General features: G+C 42.7%; 2 protein-coding genes and 1 non-coding gene across 8 annotated transcripts in view; 2 read left to right on the top strand and 1 right to left on the bottom strand.

Moving 5' to 3' along the window:
• prkn (parkin RBR E3 ubiquitin protein ligase) overlaps positions 1-11,665 on the bottom strand; it is a 1,503,655-nt gene extending 1,491,990 nt beyond the window's left edge. For all 5 annotated transcript variants that reach the window (XM_068044606.1, XM_068044605.1, XM_068044609.1 and 2 more), the window contains exon 1: positions 11,336-11,665. Coding sequence is in view for 1 of the 5 variants with exons in the window: in XM_068044608.1 (XP_067900709.1) it covers positions 11,336-11,342 (7 nt within the window). In the remaining 4 variants the exon portion in view is untranslated. The remainder of the gene's footprint in view (positions 1-11,335) is intronic.
• On the top strand, positions 11,067-11,138 carry trnad-guc (transfer RNA aspartic acid (anticodon GUC)). Its single transcript has one exon. It is a non-coding gene; the product is annotated as a tRNA-Asp (tRNA).
• LOC137376313 (parkin coregulated gene protein homolog) overlaps positions 11,505-21,481 on the top strand; it is a 415,075-nt gene continuing 405,098 nt past the window's right edge. The window contains exons 1-2 of one of the 2 annotated variants that reach the window (XM_068044611.1): positions 11,505-11,629; positions 12,090-12,352. In XM_068044611.1, coding sequence (XP_067900712.1) covers positions 12,227-12,352 — 126 coding nt within the window. In that variant the 5' untranslated portion in view covers positions 11,505-11,629; positions 12,090-12,226. Of the gene's footprint in view, positions 12,353-21,481 lie in introns of both variants that reach the window. The other variant, XM_068044610.1, reaches the window with a different exon arrangement.

The following is a 21,481-nucleotide window of genomic DNA, read 5'->3' as shown; positions in this document are numbered from 1 at the left end:
TCGCTGTAAGGTTAAAGGCTTGATACTGGGGTGTCCAACCTTTTCGCGTGTGGGGGCCACATTACAATTTTTGTCTTACATAGGAGGCCGGTGAGACAATTTCGGAAAGATAAAGGCAATAATAATGTATCTTACCATTAATCAAAACAGCAACAAATGTGCATTTTTGTCAAGAAGCTTTAAATGAGGACTAATTTATTAACTTACTTTCTCGTCACCAAGTTGGACACTGATTTAGTGAGATACTGGCAATCTTTTGTTTGAACGAGTAATCAGTGTTTGTCCACATACTTGTTGTAGCAATGCGGAGTATTCCGGACAGATGTCCATCTGTCAGGAGTGATCTTGATCGCTCTCTCCCTCCTCTGTCTGTCTCCTCCTCTCTGTGTTGCCCCCCCCCGTGTCATCTCCCCCCTCTCTCTTCCCCCTCTGTGTGTCTCTCTCTCTGTGCCCTATTCCCCCCCTTTCTCTCTCTCTCTCTCTCTTCCCCCTTCTCCTTCTGTCCCTCTCTTTCTCTCTCTCTGATAGTTGCAGTTTTGGAACTCTCAGCTTTGTGATTGGACAGTTTTAAAAAAAAATCATAGCCATCAGTTTCACAGCTGACAGGTGCTTAGAGCAGAAACAGCGCTTCCACTTTGGACAATTTCGGGATTTTCGGCGAGCTTTAAAAAAAAAAAATCGGAACCCACCGAAAAACCATGAACTTGTCTGAATTGGAAGCGCTGACTCTGCTCTAAATACCTGTCAGCTGTGAAACTGATGGCTGAGATTTTTTTAAGGCCAGACTAGAGACAATGGGAAATTTCTCACCGCTGAAATCACCAGTTTTTAACCTTTTTACCACGGACACTGGTGTCCGTGTACGGACAATTTGTCGACCCCTGCTTTGGACACTTTCATTTATTTGTTATAAAAACATTAGAGATGGGGGATAAAAGGCTGTTTCACTAAAAGTCAAGATTAAGCCAACAGAGTAACAAAAGCCCCAATATTTACAGGGAGATGGGGAGGATGTGGAACAGTCTCAAAACAGCCCAAAAAAACACAGCATGATCAGCAATGTGGAAGTCAAACTTAATGGCAGGACTTCATTAACATTTTTAGCTCAGTCTCCCGCCTGGCTGGCAGGTGGGAGGGAACACCAGCAGCAGGAGGCCGCAGTCAAGGATCTTTGGAGACTGTCCCCAGAAATCGGGAGGTCAAAGTGGCCCATGATTGGGACAGGCCTGCGATCAGGCTGGGGGAGATGGGGAGAGGGGGGGAGGAAGAGGCATGAGATGGGGTTGTGGGAGGCCGAAGGCAGGAGCAAGAGCACTCCTACTCCTCCTTCCAAACAAGGAATGTTGTAAGAGGCACATCCCTCATGGAGCCAGCAACTCCCACCTCCCTTTCGCTGCCGGGGTTCCCGATCCCTGGAAAACCCAAGCAACAACAATAAATTTTTAAAGGGACTCCCAACTACATGTGTCCCACCTAACCATGGATAACTGCTGTGAATAAGACAAACTGCCTGTTGAGTTGAGTTCCCTTTATTTACCTTTTTCACCACTTACCCCTCCCCCACCACCACTGACCCGCTCCCACCCATCCTGATACAGTTAACAGAGATCAAGGCGTGGAATTTTATGCTGGCGGCAGGGGTCTTGACGTCAGGGTAAAGTGACGCCGAGGTCCCTGCTTCGATCTTCTACGGTAGGCCCGCCAAATTTAGTGCCTATCAGGCACTTAAATGGACAGTGGCGGGCCTTCCATAGGATTTAGGACCCCATCACCGGAAGTCCCGTCTTTGCAGAGCTGCTGGCCAATCAGAGGCCAGCAGTTGCATCACAGAGGTGGTGGCTGCTGCTGTAGCTGCAGTGACCAGGCACCAAGGAGCAGTACTGAAACCAGGCTTAAAGTAGGTCAGGGTAGGAGGGGTCTCGTGGGGTGGGGGTCATGGGGGAGGGGGTTCCACTCTCAGGTGGGCCCCTCCCCTTCCTGATACTGGGTCCCTTGTTGAGGCACCGTGCCTTTGAATGAGGGACCCCCCCCCCCCCCCCGCAGAGCCAGGAAGCAGCCACATAGGTTTTTGTGCTGTGCTTCCTGTGCAGCGACAGGACCACCCGCCGCAAGGGTAATTGTGGCTGCATGGGAAGAGGCCCTTATTTGGGGGTTAATTACCCAGTTCAGGGCCTCAATCGGCAGTTGGACAGAAAGGCCGTTCACAGGCCTTCCCGACCTGGACTAAATTTCGGCACAGGTGGGATGGTGGGGGGGCTCCCCCCACACCACCATCCCACCTGATTTTATGCTTTCGCCACCTCCGAGCCACCGCGGGGCAGAGCGTAAAATTCTATCCAAGGAGTCTGCTCCTTTTCCAATTAGCATGGGAAAGCAGTGCACCTGGCGGGAGTGTGGGGTGTGGTGGTTTGAGGCAGAGGTCATGTGATAAAACGTTCAGGATACACCCAACCAGAGGTGGCAATAGGTGACTCCTGCAGTGGCCGCCCATCAGCAAGGACATAGTTAGGCCCCCAAAAAGTTCCTGTTACATAAGTTTAAAAGTTTTGCTGGCAATGAAGAGATGGAGCGCTATTCCAGGTCCCACAAAGGAAGTGGAGACCTCCCAGTCCCTAAAACATACCCTTCCCTCCCCATCCCTTCCTGAACCACTGACCGCCTCAGAACTCCTCAACAAACCCCAACTCCCACCATCACATTTTCTGCTGTTTCAACAACTTCCCATTCATTTTGGTCATGAAGTTGGTCAGTGGCCTTGTTAATGAAGCCTGGCCATTAATATTGGTTGGGTCTCCTGCAACACTCACCTCTGATTTGATGATGCAAAAGCAATATGCTGGAAATCTGAAACATCAACAGAAAAATGTTGGAAACACTTTGCATGGCAAGTAGTGTCTGTGCAGTGTTATGACCAAGGTGGGAGGAGTGCACTGTCTTTCTCTAGTCTTTCTCCACAGGTCACAACATATATTTAAAAATTTACTCAGTTACCGATGTGGCCAATTATATACTTATTTTAGTTTCAGAACTAAATCTACCAACCAGGTTTCTTTAACCAACAACAAAAGTAATAAATTATAAAACAAGACTCATTCAATAAAGATGCAAAGCTTTAACACAGTTTAAAAGATGACAGTAAATATATATACATTCCCTTCTAAATACCCAACACACACTTACACCCACCCACTGCTTAAAAGGAAAAATAAAGATGCTTTGGCCAAAGTACTTGTTAATTCTTGAAGAAAAAGGATAAGATATGTTATGTTCAAGATGGCATACAGTCTGGCGCTCGAGCCGACGGGTTTCTGGGATCTTTTCAGAAGCAGTTGGTTCAGGACATGTCAAGAGGAAGTCTTCCAAAAGCTTCTCAGGAGAAATATGGCATCAGGCATTGCAGCTATCACACACTGGACTTTTTTTAAAAAACAGTTTCTCAGAGAGGTGGAGAAACGATGAGATGAGTGTTCCGTTCAGAAGGCTACAAACCCAACTGACTCAAAACAGTCTTCAAAAATGAAACCTACTCTTGAGCACCATAAATCTTGACATGCAACCTCTCTTGTACACAACTCCCAGAGTCAGAAGGCACCTGTTGTTTACTTAGCTGAAGACATGTGACATGCAGTAAATGTTTTTAAACAGGGACTTTTCAGCGACCCTTGAAAAAAGGTCCAGCATCTATGGAATCACTTCAGTCCTCCATTGAATCCATCTCCAAAAACACAAGTTCTCAAAAAAAAATTTAAAAATGGAAGCACTTTCATAACACCTCCATCCTTGGAGGAATGAAATATCATTTTTAAATGTGTTTCATCACTACAAAATGTGGAAAAAAGATGAAAAAAATATTAAAACACATTTACACACTCATTCTCATCCATTCTTTACCTGCAACTAATACAGTTCTGCTTTGTACCATCTTTGTACTCAGATAACTCAAAGCAAAGTTAAATTCTAGCCAAAGCATCAGCAAAACATTGTTTTTCCCCATAATGTGGATCATCTTTAAGTGATAAGGTTGCATTTGGAATAGTCTGGCACTCTGGTTTTTGACTTTTTCCACAAAGGCTAAGGTGTTATGATCAGTATCAGCATCTCTCTGTAGTCATGGCGGTAATGGACTTCAAAATGTTTAAGAGCTAGTAATAAGCCCAAGGTTTCTTTTTCCACTGTTGAGTATCTCTTTTGGTGTCGATTTAGCTTTTTGGAAAAGTATCCCACATGTCTTTCTATGCCCAATTCATTGTCTTGTAACAGGACTGCACCAACCCCCAGGTCACTAGTATCAATTGCTACCTTGAAGGGCTGAGTGAAATTTGGGGGAGCCAACACTGGTTCATTGATCAAAATGGTTTTTAGCCTCTCAAAAGATGCTTGGCACTCTCCTGATCACACTATCTTGGCTTTCTTTTTTTGTAGCAAATCCATCAGTGGAGCAGCTATAGTACTAAAATTTGGTACAAACTTGCGGTAGAAACCACACATCCCCAGAAACCTCATGATTTCCTATTTAGTCTTAGGAACAGGGAACTCCATCAATGCTTGTACTTTTGCTGTACTTGACAACACTTGTCCTTCCCCTACTAGATGCCCGAGATAGGTTACTCTGGCTTTTGCAAATTCACTTTTGGCAAGGTTTATCACCAAATCAGTCAACTGTAAGGTGAATATTTCTTTAGCTTGGTGTCTCCACTGGTCTTGACAAGATCGTGGACAGACTAGATCAGAGCTACCAAGATGTGCTTGATCTGCACTTGGCTCTCCCCCATACTGGTAGGACTGAAGTGGTGCTACCCCAGGGAGTAGAGGAGCAGGCAAAGCATGTGCAGACCGTTCTCAGAGCATGTGCACATCTCATCTATTGCCATCCATTCAACCGATACCCGACATGGTACCTCCAGTCCAGCTGACCTACACCACCACAGCACGTGCAGGAATAGTAGTCAGTGACAGGGTCCTCAGGAGCTCCAAAACCCAGTGGCTATAGGCAAGAGCAACTTGAGACACTGAAAAAAGTGAACAGGAGCCTCCCATCATCTCTGCTGAAGCCATAGGGGCACAACCACGTAGAAGTGGTCGGCATAGAAAGAGAAAGAATGCAGAGGGTTAACATATGGGTATCACATTTTGTTAATCCAATTAATTTGATCACTATTAAAAATTTGTAACAGCATTCCATTCTTTACCATTAGTGAATGCAGACTTCACCGTAAGATTTCAATTTAATGGGTATGGAAGGTGAAAAGTTAATTTGAATGTTATAAATTGGGGGATGTTGGACCACTGCAGTGAGTCACATGGCTGCTTGTGCAAGGGGATATGGTTGGTAGGGCGACAATAGTGCAATTGACACTGGTCTTACTTAATCTTCTTGCTATTAAAGCATTCCTTATGTCCCAGGCAGCAATATGTTCTGGTGGCCTTTTGTCCCTGGACCCATCGTTTCCATTATCATTGTTCTCATTTGATAAGGAGTCATAAGCGCCTTCTTCACCCTGAAAAATGTGGGTTATGTTATATAGGTTGCAGCATACAACATTGGTTCATGACAACTTGCCTGGTAAATACTGTAGAGAACCTCCAGACCTATCAAGGCAACTGAATCTTAGCTTGAGCTTTCCTATGGCTTGTTGGATGATGCATCACATGGCGATGTGGATGGCGTTGTACCTCTCGTGGTTGACATGTCATGAGCCACAGTTGGAAGCCGTATCCCTTGTCCCCAGCAGCCATCCTGCCACGTTTGTCTCAGATACAAACATTGTGGGTATAATGACACCATAGTTTTAAGGCATCATGGCAACTCACCAGAAATCATGCACAGACCTGCATGAACCCCTTTTAATGGTTGCAGATGAACTGAACATGGCTGGAGTGGTAGCTCGGGCAGTTCGCAAATGCTCCTGGTTAGTCAGAGGGTGCTCCGTTTGCTACATGTGTGTAATCCATGGTACCCTGCACCCCTGGGAAGCCCATCAGAGATGAAAATTACAATGCTCGCTCTAACTGGTTTCATCACATTAACACTTGAAAACAATCCTTCTGTCATCTAGCTGATGCACTAGTGTGCTGCCAAATGCAACACCCTCAATCCATCTCCTGTTGCAGCCTGGAATGGGATAGAAGCATAGAAATTCAGGCCAGTGGTTACTTTAACTGTCTTTGGCATGGCATGACTGCCAGGTCTATCTGGCAGATGGTCTTCCTCTAGGAGCTTGCACAGGTCAGCAACCAGAGGTCATATCATCCGGAGCCTCCTATGACACAGTGAAGGAAACAGCCTCTGCCTGAACACCCTGTTGAGTGGATATGACCTTGTGTGAACATGGGGCCCTATGTTGCTGTCTACTTTGCTGCCCATCTGCAGATCCCTCCTTAGCTCACTCTTGCTGCTGATGTTCCTCTTCATCAGTCCAGAACACTGCAGCAATGACAGCACCTATCACAAACTTATTCCTTACCAACTCTAGAGTCTCAAAATCAGTAAATAGATGAAACTGTCACCAAGCTGTAGCCCACAATGAACTGAGGAAGCACCTGAGAGTCCAGAAGCTTTCACATGGAGCATGAAGCACCTAAATAAACATCCTGCTAATCCCACCAGCATTTCCCTGGCAACCTTGCTGACCCACAGAAAACCCATGCTCCAGTGGTTAAACTCACTTTGGAGTCCTTATTGCAGCATAGCCAGCAGATTTAAATATGTTTCTCACCTTTCCACCTCCGCGTAGGGGGACACTTGTCGGACTTGCTGATAGTGCCTGTGAAAATTGTGCTGACTGCAGCTGCTGCAGGTTGGGCAATTTTCACATTTCAACCACCCAAAACCCTCTCCTTCCCATCGGGGATTAACATTAAGGCTGTCAGCTCTGTTACACTCTCCACAGATGCTGCCTGACCTACTGAGAGTTTCTAGCATTTTCTTATTTATATTTTACAGTCTAATGATATTCTCATTTGACACTTGCACAAGCACTCTTTTCAGCTGGGATCACTGGCAAGCAATCAGAAGTGTGAAGACTTACTAATTTCCATGGTGCTGGGGCCAACTGTACAAACCCAAGTGCTAACTCAGCACAAATTGGGACTTTTGGTCTGTATGGTTTAGTGCAGAACTATAGTCCACACCTCGATCTATTAGGCCATCGAGAGAACACAGAATCTTGCTTGTATATAGTTTGTGCAACTTTAGAATGCAGAACATCACTTCCATTAATTCTTTAATTTGTCTGTAAGCTCCATTAACTTGTCAATTCACTACAAAATGGCAAGGATATTGGAAATTGAAACTCACCAAACTGGATATAGATCCTGGACTGTTTAGTTAATTATCAGGATGATACATTTACCTCAAAGAATTAAAAACTAAGTTATTTTCTGCCGGCAGAATGTATCATGTTGCTTTATTATAAGAACACGGTGACGGTTTCTGTGTGGCCCCAATCAATAAACGAGTATTTAACAAGCAAGTTGAGCCATCTACATGATTATTAAATGAATCTTAATACAATAGTTAAAACGTGATATTATGGATTTCAAACAATTGACGTACCTGTTCTCTTAAAGCCAGGACAAAAGATGATGTATGGAGGTTTTCCATTTTATAATCTGATGATATTCTCATCTGACACTTGCACATGTACTCTTTCCAGTTGCGGCCACGAGCAACCAGTATTAATACAATATATAACATGAAATCACCAGCGTATTATGACACCAGATTCACAAGTTGTATAAATGCCAGATGTAACCACATTTTTTTTTTAAAAAGCAAAATATTGCATATGTTTAAAGTTTTATGATCTTTCATCAGAACCCTTGGATTTTGGGTTCTGACAAAGCGGGTTGAATTTTTAAAAAAAAACAAATAATTTCCGAATCCCGACACCGCGCCTCAGCTTCATTGCGAACACAACGCAATCATGAAATGTAAATGCCCTAACTGGATAGAAGCTGAATTAAACACCCAAATAGTGATGCCGAGCATCTGCAGGAGGTGGGAGATGCCTTCAGAGCGATAACGGCAATAGCCATAATGGGGCCTGCTACTACCTTGCCGATTGGAGCAGGCAGCTCTACGGAGGGCCCACAGAATAAAAAGATGAGGGGTGGGGGTGATGGGGGAGGGGTGGGGGTGATGGGGGAGGGGTGGGGGGTGGGTGGTGGGAGGAGGAGGAGGGTCAGGATTGCAATTGAGGGCAGTTAAATCGGTAAAAAGCTCATTAAGAGCTTGTTGAAGGGATAAGGAGGAATATTTAAAGAGACGAATGGGTTTAGAAGATGCTAATTCACTTTTATTTTATTTTTCTTTCTGCTTGAGTCCTCGCCACCTTTATTAGTTTAGGGTCCTTTACAGCCCTATTGATCCTTTCAGCTAGCATCTCGGTCCTGGCCTGGTTTAGGTGCAGCCCATCCCAGCAATACAGATCATTCCTGTCCCAGTGTCCCATGAAATGGAATCACTCTCCTTTCAGCCACATGTTTCATTTCCTAATCTTGTTGCCCAATGCCAATTTGCACCTGTCATTTTTTTCTTACAAATGACATTTGGGGAGTTCAAGTGTTATTCCCTAACCTTACATTTTCCTTTAAAAAGAAGAATGTAAAATTGTGTACTTTTAGTCAGTAGACACTCTTGCACTATTGTTAGTCATTTTCCTTTTACCAACAGACTGTATACTTTCCAATTCTATCCATTTCTGTAGTATTTCATGAAAATAATAAAACATGCTACTTTGCTTGCTTTTCACGCATGTAGGTGTGCAAGCAATGTAATTAAGACAATTTGGAAAAACTCCGTCTATATAACATCCACTGTAAAATTGCAAGATGAGAGGAAATAAGAATTACCCATAAATATATATATTGAGTTGGATGTTACTTAAGTGATGGTTGAATAATCAGCCCACTAAACTCAGGCAATGACAATTTTCATAAAATATTACACATAATAGCAGTAAAACAGTTTAGACATTTTAGTAGTCACAGTCACCTTTCATGTCTCTTTTGCCCCAAGATCAACATTTTTCTCGCCCAGCTTTTGACAAACAACACACTTAACATTTCCACAGTTAATTAGGGCAACTGTGAAAGCAACAAGTTCATTCCATTTTTGAAAAGGATTGTTTTTGTTTATACTGAAACTTAATTTTTCCTTATTCAGCATTCTCCATTGCACCCCCCCACCACCACCACCACCACCACTGCCACAGTAGGTAAGCTAGGCTTGCATCACATTAGGAACACCACAGGATGGCCGTCAATTCATGTGGCCTTTTTGATGCCATTAGGTTGAGCAAGGTCAGTACCATCATTCCATGTAGTCTCACTCTTGCTCTGGTATCTGTAAAAGTTCTCAGGTGTTTGGAGGGACTGTTCCTTTTTCCCCAGCCAGACTTAATGTGATCAGTCCAAGCATTCCCTCTGAGTAATACAAGTGGTACTTCTGTCATTGTGCATCAATATGTGGATAGATTTAGCTTGATGTAAGTTTCCAAGTGTTACTTGTTTTTAAAAGAAATATATGAATAAATAGGTTATTTCAATCAGCCTTCATTAGCAATTGCCTCAGTTGTTTCAAGTTTTAGAAAGATTCTTTAGGAAACTCCAGAAGAGTAAAGAAGAAAAAGGCAGAAGTCTGATCCTGCCTACATGTATGACACCAGCTTTCCAGTACTGTACCATGTTCCATTCCATCAAGTGATACCTTAGATAAAATGGAAATAAAAATTGGGGGAGACGTAAACCAGGCTGCCAACTCGCTATCAACCCATTTTACACTATCACAACAAAGTTAAAATATACCTCATGTAGTATCTTTGGTGATTTCAATATCAGAACCCATCTCAGAGCAACCCAATTGATGCATACGAGAGGCATTCTCACATTTGAAAAGAACAGGAGGGTGACATCCCTAATCTTAACCCTCATGCATCGAAGTGTTTGATAGATCCACATATTAAGTACTATTTTGCTATGATAAGACTTCTAACCAAGATATGGATCCTGAAATGTCCTATCAGGAATCTAAAGCACTGTAAACATGGATTGGGCGGGGTATCAACAGGGCATTGATTGTTCTTCCTGTTAACTGGTCTCACTCATCAACAGGCTTTACAACGCCAAGCTAAATGGCTCTGGATCCATTCCATAATCAGATCTGATTGAGGACTAACTACAGGAGGTCCTTGTTGCAACAACAAGCTGCCATTGATGCATTTTACACAGGACTAAAATCTGTAAACATAACATCTTGTTTTGCCAATTAGTATGATTGCCCTGTGCCCATGCAAATTACATCAAAAACTTTATATATATATATATATATATATATATAAAAGCATGTTCAATGAAAAAATAGAGGATGTCCTGGAAGTTTCTCTAGTAGAATCTCAGCGCTTCACCAAAATCATTATCATGGGAATCTCTTCTACATTTATGGCTTGCTGGAGGGTACTTTAATCATAGTCCTTGTGGACCATGTAAGTTGCTCAACTGGAGTTCCAGAGCTCTGTACCCGCAAGAAGCCCACTTCAATTCTTAAGAACAAAAAAATTTTCCAGAGTGCATACAGAGCAGAACTAAACACACAGCAGCACTATTCATTTCTGCAAATTTACATATTACAATATTATGCATCAAATGTTACTGGTCAACACATTTATACCTCAAGTGGCATAACACAATGCAGATTGTATCAAAAATAAATAGCAAGGAACAGAATATGTTTATCAAATTCTACCCATATATTTTTTAAAACTGAGTGGCTCGTGAGTCACTTTAGAGCTAGTTGATTGGCCCATGGAATATAGACCTTTTCTGTGCAGCTCCATTCGGGGCTGTTTTGCTCATTTTCCTGGCACAGAATTTCAACTAAAAAGTGAGGTTTATATAGTTAAGTAGTACGTTAATGTATAAAACTAATGAAACCACCAGGATATATTATGCTTAATTGATTTTCTGTCTAGAAAAATCCCTGCACGTAATGAATTTCCAAATACAAGAGATATGCCATTTGAACCACTATCCTTCTTCTACACTAATACAAAAGCAGCAGTACGTAATCCTCGGTAGTATAGTGGTGAGTATCCCCGCCTGTCACGCGGGAGACCGGGGTTCAATTCCCCGCCGGGGAGGAGTGTATTTTTCCCCCACAAAAAACTGAGAATTGAAATATGTTTATATATTTTACATTTGGCAGTTTCTCACTTTTTTCTTTAAAAATTATGCTTGCGCAAGTCAAAGCAGGTAGTTATTGACTTTACAGATCCTGTGCATAAGACGTGGATCAGTGGTACATTCAAAGCAAGATGTGTTTCAAGTAGTCACCTACCGATCATTTCTTTGATCACTTCAGTACCATGAAAGTGGGGAGTGGGTTGGTCTTGTAATTTGGGTGGAGCCGGATTTTATGCCGTGTCAACTGACCGTATCTTCAGCAAAGCCTGTAGGCCTAATAATTCTGCGCCTGCGTGCATTTCTTTTTGATCAGTGAGTGCTGGGATTGTTTACCAATTCGGTGGAGAGCTCGAGCGGAAAGCGGGTTCGAGAAAGAGAGAGCGAGAGGGGCTCGAGCGGAAAGCGGGTTAGAGAAAGAGAGAGCGAGAGGGGCTCGAGCGGAAAGCGGGTTAGAGAAAGAGCGCGTGGGATATTTGTAAATAAAGTGATTTATAGTGCGATGGATGGGTAATACGCGCTGCCCACCCACATCCCATGAACAGGAAAAAAAGAAAACGAGGGGTGGTGGAGGTCGCGAGGGATATTAAAATCGAGGCGTAACAGAGCAGTAGCCAAGAAACGAACCCAAGAAGGGGATTGAGAGAGTTAAGAAAGAGTTGAGGGCAGAGAAGTTTCTGTGCGAGGAGAGAGGAAGCAAAATGTCTAGCAATGTGTTCTCTACAGTTAAAATTACTTTTACTGCTAACATTTACAGAATAAAAAAGATGTTGTCTGAACGTGTTGTACAGGCACCCGGATTCAAAAATAAACACGCCACACTGTCAAGTCACGTGATATCTGTCAACTGAAATAACGGGAAGGGTTCTGAGCCGACGGAAATGACGGCGTTTGTTTAATATTTCCCTTAGCAACGGAGCTGCTGGGAAACCCATCAGCTGTTTGTGAACAAAGATTTTGTTAGAACCGCCGCAAGAGGAAAATAACAACAGCGGAATTTGTTCAGTAGGAGGTGTCTTACTGCTACCCTGTTCTCACAACAAATAAAATGCCAGCTGCCTACGCACTGGAAAAGGGCAACCAGAAACTTCTGGCAGCAATGTATCAAAGACCCAAGAAGGATCATAGAGTAACTGAAGGTTTCACAGTGAAAGCCATGATGAAAAATTCCATTGTAAGTAGTTAAATATTCATTGCATCACATGCATAAACGCACACTACAGACTACTTTAATCTCCCTTTTATTAGGAAGTTTGATAAAGCTGAGGTTAACACTGTGTCACTATAACTGCAACAATTTTATGTTGTCAGAACTCAGCACGTTCAAATTACCACGATAGTTTATTTTATGACGAGAACATGCAATTTTATAGCACCTTTTAAAGTAGTGAAATGTCCCACCGCGCTTATCTGCGTTCAATGACCAAGGCCAAGATTAAAAGCAAAACTTCAAACTGTACGTTCAGAAAAGTTTCACAAATGTTATTCTCAGACGTTGAAACAATCAGTGAAACTATCTGTGAAATAAAATCATTTCTGTTTTGGGTTAAACAAAAGACAAGATACATTTTATTACACCATTGCAAGAAATGAAAAGTTCACTAAAATACTCTTTGAGCTTCTGACGGCACATCAAACTTATTTAGTGAGTAACTGAATCTTGCAGACATAGAAAATCCCAGGTTCTGACTCCAGTCTGTCTTGAATTAATCAATGTCAGGCAGCAGTGGTTTTCAAGATACGCAAAAGGAAAATGTAGCGATTACTAAAAATCTGAAATAAAAACAGAAAGTGTGAAATACTGCAGGTCAGGCAGCATCTGTGGAGAAACAGTCAACGGGCTGAATTTTCCCAGCCCTTTGTAGATGGTGGGGGACTGCGTCAGAAAAGGAGCCTGATGTCTTCGCCCTAGCAGTGGAAACAGTGGTGTGGCCACCTGCTGGGTGACCACTTCAGGGCCCAAATACGTGCCACTTCCCGCTCCTGCCTGCCTAGCCCCGGCTTTCTCAGCAACACTTGCATATCTTCGAAGGTGCCTCGACATTGATGCACCCTCTCCCTGCTGACTATCGCTGGCGGCAGCGCTGCTGACGCTCTGATTGAGCCTCTTAATTGGTTGCTGCCAGCAAAATGCTGCCGCAGATTCCCGCTGCCTGCCGAAACTCAGCTGGCTCCCGGTTTTGGCCCCAGTGGCAGGACTTTGGGGCTGATAAAATTCAGGTCAACATATCAGGTCAATGACCTTTCTACTCTGTTTCTTTCCTGCTACAGTTGGCTTCAGCACCTCCAGGCTAGGAAGAGCAAAATTCGTAGTTTTCTTTTCCTGCAAAACGGGATGTTGTTGCGTAGCCTGATACTAATTCTCAGCATTCACATTTAGCGAGGTACCATACGGCAACTGCTGTCTGCAAGGCCATACCCTGGCAAGGAAATGTCAGGAGGGGAGAAAAATTACTGAGAAGCAAAATACTCATTGGTGTTTATTTTAAAAAGTCCAATTTTTCCATGGAAATTTGAAGTGTCAAGTCTCTATATCTCCAGGCAACTGGTGACATCACAGCAGTGAAAACACACCACCAGCTGGGTTGAGTGGCTGCCATTTTGGGTTGATTCAAGAGCTTCAGCTCTGGGTCAAATGGGATGCTGAGATTGCGAACAGCATTGAGTTTGTGGCTGGGGGCTGAAGTTTTCCCAGCGTTTAACAGGAGGTAATTATGCTCATACAAGATTTGAAATCATACAAACAGTCCAACAACACCCAGACAATGGACAGGTTGAGAGAGATGGTGGAGTAGTAGTGCTGGGTCGTCCAGGATTGCTATGTTATGTACTGTTTCAGAGCGCGTAGCTTTTACACCTGCAGAAAAGCACTTTTGTAGATTTCTTGGACCATAAAACACTAATAATCATTAAGTATTTTTATAATCCAAAATGTTTTACTATTTTTGACCTGCAAGGGATTTTGGTTTGCCAGTTGCTGTTCTCTGTTCTTCTGATCTCTGCTTTATTTCATTTTCAATGTGCTCCAATGTCTCTCCACCTTGGTTTCTCTTTTTGCCCCAAATATCAATCTCTCTCATAGTTAACGGTTGTGGATAGCCTGGAGGCATGTTACCAGTGATCTTGGTTTTGCTAAGTTTCACTGTATTTATTAATGATCTGAACAGTGGCGTTTGGGGTCAGTAAGTGTGCCAATGATAAAAGGGCTAAGACAGTAGAGGAGTACAACCTAATGCAAAGAGATGCACTAGGGAAATGGGCCAAATAATGCCAAATGGCATTTAACGTAAGTAAGTGCACTGTTATGAATGATGGTAAGACCAACACAGAACACAGATCATTTACAGAAAAGAATACTGGAAATTGTTGAGAAAGAAGAGCATCTAGGTGATACTGTGCACAGATCACTGAAGGTTCACAACCAATGCAGAGAAGCTGTAGCTAAAGCAAACAGGGCATTAGGTTGTATTAATAGAACCATTCATTACAAATTAAAGGATACTATGCTGTCATTATACAGCTCGTTGGTTAGACAGCATCAGCTGTGCTATGCCCAGTGTTGGTCTCCTCTCTTCCTTTCCTCCTCTCTTCTCTGTCAATTCTTTACCGCTACCCTATATGTGTGTCTCTGCCCAGATTTGACTGTCTTTGTCACCCGGGTGTCTCCCAATTTGTTGATGTGTCCCCACAATTTGTTTTCACCATTTTTGTGCCATGTACCAGTGTTGTTCAGGCAATTAGTTACAATCAGGTGAGCTGGCAGCATCATTACATTTTTGGAGAAAAAGCTGGCCGTGGGGAAATATTTATGTAGGGATTGAGCGGGAAGTAGCATCTAATTTTGGAGAAATGGGAAATACATCTATATATCAGGCAAAAGCAGGAAACTTTAGCAAACAGCAGGGAAATAATTAGTTACAGCTTTGGAGAACAGACACCAGCATTAAACATCAGAGAACGGCAGGGAAGCTGCATTTGTATCTTTGGGAGCATGTAGTATTGAATTGCAGGAAAAAAGGCAGGCAGTGAGGAAATATTTAACTATTTTACAGTCAGGGAACAGAAAGCATTGAATTGTAAATGGAAAGGCTGGCAGCAGAGAAATATTCAATTCTTTATATGTTGCGCAGCAGGTAGCAGCATTAACTTTCAATAAGCAGCAGGACAATATATTTAAAAGGAGCAAGTTATCGGAGTGAGAAGCACCAGTTTATTTATCAGGGAAAGAATATCAGGAAAGGTTTCAAATTTAAAATTAAATAAATTTAAGTACATTTGATTTGCTTATAAAAACACAGCAACAGATAAAATTTATAAGACTTACCTGCACAAAAGGGAAAAAAATAGAGGATAGAGTCAGGAAACACATTTGAGAGGCTCATTAATAGCTGATATCTTTAACTATATCATGACAAGCAACTGTTTACATCGGAAAATGGCATTATAAACGTTTACATACCATTTTAACACTGTAAATGTTGACATAAAAGCATTACCAAAAGAATTGTGACAATAGGAAGTGTTTAAATATACAAGATAAGATATATATGGTGTAGTGTCTATATGAGGGCAGACTTCCTCTGTTTGTCAGTTTAAAAAAAATGAAAATTCAACCTGCATTGTTGCCGGCTTTTAAGATTCATGATATTTTCCGTTTCCCCCTGTTTTATAAGGTAGAGTTAGCATGATATAGTTGCAAAGATAGTTTAATGGATTGTAAATCCTTGGTTTTGAACAAGCATTGGTCCCGATATTAATCCTGACGTAGCTTCCGAGCAGTAGTTGGAATTACGTGCAATACCCGGAAGTCAACTCAGTGGGTTGGAATCTGCGACTGCAACTGAATTGAAGCAATTAACTACCAGGTTTGAAGAGCAATAAGAAATAGGAGCAGGAGTAGATTATACAGCCCCTCAAGCCTGCTCCACCATTCAACATGATTACGCCTCATGATCTGGCTCAACTTTACTTTCCCGCCTGTTCCCTATATCCCTTGATTCCCTGAGAGACCAAAAATCTACCTATCACAGCCTTGAATCTACTTAGCAATGGAACATCCACAACACTCCAGCCTATAGAATTCCAAAGATTCACAACCCTCTGAGTGAAGAAATTTCTCCTTATGTCAGACCTAAATGATTGACTTAACTAAAAGCAAAATACTGCAGATGCTGGAAATTTGAAATAAAAACAAAAAATGCTGGAAATACTCAGCAGGTCTGGCGGCATCTGTGGAGAGAGAAGCAGAGTTAACGTTTCAGTTCAGTGACCTTTCATCAGAACTGTTGACCATTTATCCTGAAACTGTGCCCCCGTGTTCTAAATTCCCCAGCCTGGAGAAGCAACCTCTCAGTGTCTACCTTGTCAAGCCCCTTCAGAACCTCAATAAGATCACCTCGCATTCTTCTGAACTCCAGAGATGAAAGACTCAATATTTACACAGACTGTCCTCATAGGCCGACCCTTTCATCCCAGGAACCAGTCTAGTGAACCTTTGCTGTGCCGCCTCCTTAAATAAGGAGACCAAAACTGTGCACAATATGACTCCAGGTGTGGTCTCACCAAAGCCCTGTACAGTTGTAGAAAAGCTTCCTTATTCTTGTACTCCATACCCCTTGTATTAAAGGCCAACATGCCATTTGCTTTCCGAATTGCTTACTGTACCTGCATGCTAACTTTCTGTGTTCCTTGTATGAGTACACCCAAGTCTCTCTGAACATCAACATTTACAAGTTTCACGTCTTTTAAAGAATGTTCTGCTTTTCTATTCTTACTACTAAAGTGAATAACCTCACACTTTCTACATTATACTCCGTCTGCTACCTTGTTGCACACTCACTTAACCTGTCTATATCTCTTTGCAGCCTCTTTTATGTCCTCCTCATAGCTAACATTCCCACCTAGCTTTGTATCCTCAGCAAACTTGGATACATTACTATCTGCCTCTAAGTTATTAATATAGATTGTAAATAGCTGAAGCCCCTGCACTGCATCTTGCGGCACTCCACTAGTTACAGCCTGCCAACCTGAAAATGCTCTGTTTATCTCGACTCACTGCTTCCTTTCCATTAACCAATCCTCCATCCGTATTAATATATATATTTTTTTATTGATACAGCACTGAAACAGGCCCTTCGGCCCACCGAGTCTGTGCCGACCAACAACCACCCATTTATACTAACCCTGCAGTAATCCCATATTCCCTACCACCTACCTACACTAGGGGCAATTTACAATGGCCAATTTACCTATCAACCTGCAAGTCTTTGGCTGTGGGAGGAAACCGGAGCACCCGGCGAAAACCCACGTGTTCACAGGGAGAACTTGCAAACTCCACACAAGCAGTACCCAGAATCAAACCCGGGTCTCTGGAGCTGTGAAGCTGCAGTGCTAACCACTGTGCCACCCTCAACACCATGAGCCTTTATCTTGTGTATTAACCTTCTGTGTTGCACCTTATCAATCCAAGTATTTTATATGGCTGCCATTTATTTCCCCTGATAGTCACATCCTCAAAAACTCCAATAAATTTTTCAAACTCAATTTCTCTTTTATAAAACCACGCTGACTCTGTCTGATTGTCTAATGCATTGTTAAGACTTCCTTAATCATGGATTCTCGCATTTTCCCAATAACTGATGTGAGGCTAACTGGCCTATAGTTCCCTATTTTCTCTCTCCCATCTTTCTTGAATAGAGGTGTTACATTTGCAAACTTCCAGTCTGCTGAGACCATTCTATAATATAGAGAATTTTGGAAAATCATGACCAGTGCATCCACTATCTCTGCAGCTACCTCTTTTAGAACCCTAGGATGTAGGCCGTCAGGTCCTAGGGATTTGTCAGCTTTTATTTCCTTAAGTTTCTTACTTTTTCTCTTCACACTTATTAGCCTCTTGGTTACCCTTTATTTCTGGTATGTAATTTGTGTCTTCTGTTATGAAGACGGGCACAAAATAGTTGTTCAACATCTCTGCCATTTCCTCATTCCCCATGATAATTTCTCCTTTCTCTGCTTCCGAGGGACCACTGTTTACTTGAGCTACTCTTTTTTTATAGGTTGGAAAAACTCTTACAACTTTTTTTTTATTCCTGGCTAATTTACTCTTTACTGTATTAGTCAATTCTAGTTTAAAATTCTTGTTTTGGACTTGAGTACGTCACTCTCAAACGCAATATGGAATTCAATTCTATTATGATGACTTTTTCCCCAGAGGATAATTTACTGTGAGATTACCAATTAACCCTGCCTCATTACACAATACTAGATCAAAAATAGCTTTATCCCTCGTTTGTTCCACAACATATTGTTCTAGGAAGCTGTCGTGAAAGCATTCTACAAACTTATCTTCCAGACTAGCTTTACCAATTTGTCTTGTCCAGTTTATATGAAGATTGAAGTACCCTTGATTATTACATTGCCTTTGTTATAAGCTTCATTTATTTCTTGCTTAATGTTCTGCCCAGCAGTATAACTATTGTTAGGGGGCCTATAAACTACTCCCACCAGCATTTTCTGACCCTTGTTTCTTCCTAATCTCCGCCCATACTGATTCTACTTCCTGACCTTCTGAGCCAAGATCCTTTCTTACTGCTGTCTTTATGTCATATTTATTTATCAAGGCCACCTCATTCTGCCTGTCTTTTCAAAATGTTAAGTGCCCGCTTTGCTGAAGTACCTCGCATTGCAGACACTTACTGCAGATATGGTTGACCGGGACCGCAGTGCAGTCCAGACATTCCCACATGCTCCAGCTACGCACACCACCTACACTGCCGTAGCTATCTAACCTGTTCACTTAATAAGTTAAAATAATTTTTCAATCAATTGTTTTAGATCGATAAATTAATTAGTCAATCTAGTTTCAATTTAATAAAGTAATGGTTACAGATTCTTAGTTTTGAGTTTGACACACCTCCCTAGCTTTAAGAACAAAAAAAACCTCAATACTCACCAAACAATCACCTATCTGTTGTCCAGTGATGTCACTCCTTGATTTTTTTTTTATTTTAAAGCTCCAGCTCCCTCTCTGACTCTCGATTCTTTCCAACTCCCGAATCTCTCACTCTCTGTCTCTGAACTTTCTCACTCTCTCCACCTCCTGACTCTCTCTATCCATCTTCCGACACTCTCTATCCATCTCCCAACTCTCTATTTCCCGACTCTCTCTCTCTCTCTCCGGCTTACTATTCTCTCTTTCTGTCCAGCTCCTGGTTCTCTCTCTCTGGTTCCCAACACTCTTTCAGGTTTCCAACTCTCTCCCTGGCTCCTGGCTCTTTCTCTGGCTTCTGACTCTCTCTCTGGCTCCCGAATCTCTCTTCTGCCTCCCGAATCTCTCTTCTGCTCACAGCTCTCTCTCCAGCTCCAGCTCCAACTCCCGACCTCTCTCTTTGGCTCCAAACTGTCTTCATGCTTCCAACTCTCTCCTGAGATGTTTATCGCCTCCAAGCTGTGCATTGGGTGTGATGTACACCTGCATAATATGACCTCAACTTTATTTTAAGGGACAATGTACATGTGGAAATGGAGGTGTTTACAATGGATGCTGTATTGGATGAGCAAAGGCAGCAGCTAAATTCAATGATACATTACAGGAATTCCTGCTGGATATTGTCAGGAACAGGAAGGGCATACGTTTCCCTTGAATTGGAGGAAGAAATGCTGCTGTCAGCAAGAACACGTGGTTGGAGATAGCTGAGGTGGTGAGCAGCAGCATTGTGTCCCAGTCTTGGATGCAATGCAGGAAGCGGTTTAATAACCTCATCAGGTCAGGAAAAATCAGTACATTTGGTGATTCACCTACAGCTTGTGGTTTAAATCCCCCTCTCCATTTACGCTGTCTTGCCGAGCATATTCCATCACATCAATCCTCACACCCATTCAAATTTAAGCAGCACCCAGCCTTCACTTTCTATGCGCTTCATCACTTTCCCATTTATGCATCCATCATTACCACTCACCCCAATTCTTATGCAATGTAATGCATCTGTCTCATAATCACCCTCATCAAATGAACTGCATCCATCGAGTGAATGCTCACAGATGTGCTTTTCTGCCCCTTGTAGGAGAAGACAGCACAAAACACAAGAGAGAGAGAGAGGGGCCTGGAAGTGGTCCATCATAAATAGACCAGCTAACAGATGCAGAGGAGATGGAAGATAAGTGGCATATCTGTGTCCCTCACAATTGGAGATGGAGAGACATGGAACTCACAGATAGCTGGTGACAGAATTACATATAACTTTGACATGAATATGCTAACTTAATTTAATCAATGACTGAGTATGGTGAATGTCAAGATTGTGACATTGCCACAACTAAATCATATATCCCTTTCTTTTGTCTTTCAGGGCCTTCATGCATACAACAAGCATTGCAGGACATACATGAAGACGATACCTCAAAAGACCTCGTTCCTTTTGAGGGTGCACCCATCACAGGATGTGCAGCCATGCACCAATGCAAATACTTGCGCTTCTGTAGGTTCACTTAGATGTTTTCACCTGGTGATTCACAATCCATGAGGGAGCACAAGCAAACATTGGTGACTGGAATAGCTGTGGAGAATCCACATCAGGTCCACAATCCTCTCAACAGGACACAGATGCTGAACCCTGAGGGCTATCATTGAGAAGGAGAATGCTAGAGGTGCATCAGCAACTTCACCAGGTTCTGGCTGATGTACCATGCACCTCTCCACAATAGTGGAGAGAATAGAGGAGTCCAACTTGTTCACTGGAGGATTGGTGTTGCAGGAAACTGCAAGATGGTTTGTCATAGAAAAAATGGTTGCCTCTTTGGAGATTCAAGCACAGCTCTCAAATGAGTCCATGCACACAATGATCATGACCATGCAGACTTTGGATGCCTTCTTGCTGCCACCTTAAACAGATGGCAGATACCTTATCTGTGGCCTGGCAATGTGGTACTAGTTGCCACCAAACTGGTCTGCAGCCGAGTGGTAGGAGTGATGTGGCTGGCCTAGGAGAGAGATGATAGTGGGAGGGAATATGGAACTTAACTCAAAGCACTTCCATTTCTCAGCTGATTCTCCCCCTGCCGCACCCCCCAACACACTCCCCCAGCCATTATCCAACGAGTTGTCTCATCTCCTGATGGCCAAGTCTGCTGTTGCAAAGGTGCTAGTGGACCTTCCATTGTCTTTGGGCTTCAAAACTCAGAAGGCATAGGCCAAAAGCATCTTAGCAATCAGGACAGAGACATGAGCAGCCTGCCAGTACCTCTGCTGAAACCTGGGATGCACCATGTAGAAACAGTAGGAAATGTAAGTTAAAGAAATTGT

This window comes from Heterodontus francisci, chromosome 13 (assembly GCF_036365525.1).
Source record: "Heterodontus francisci isolate sHetFra1 chromosome 13, sHetFra1.hap1, whole genome shotgun sequence".
NCBI classification, from domain to species: Eukaryota; Metazoa; Chordata; class Chondrichthyes; order Heterodontiformes; family Heterodontidae; genus Heterodontus; species Heterodontus francisci.
Note: the sequence above shows the minus strand (reverse complement) of the source record. Positions and strands in the feature narration are given on the sequence as shown.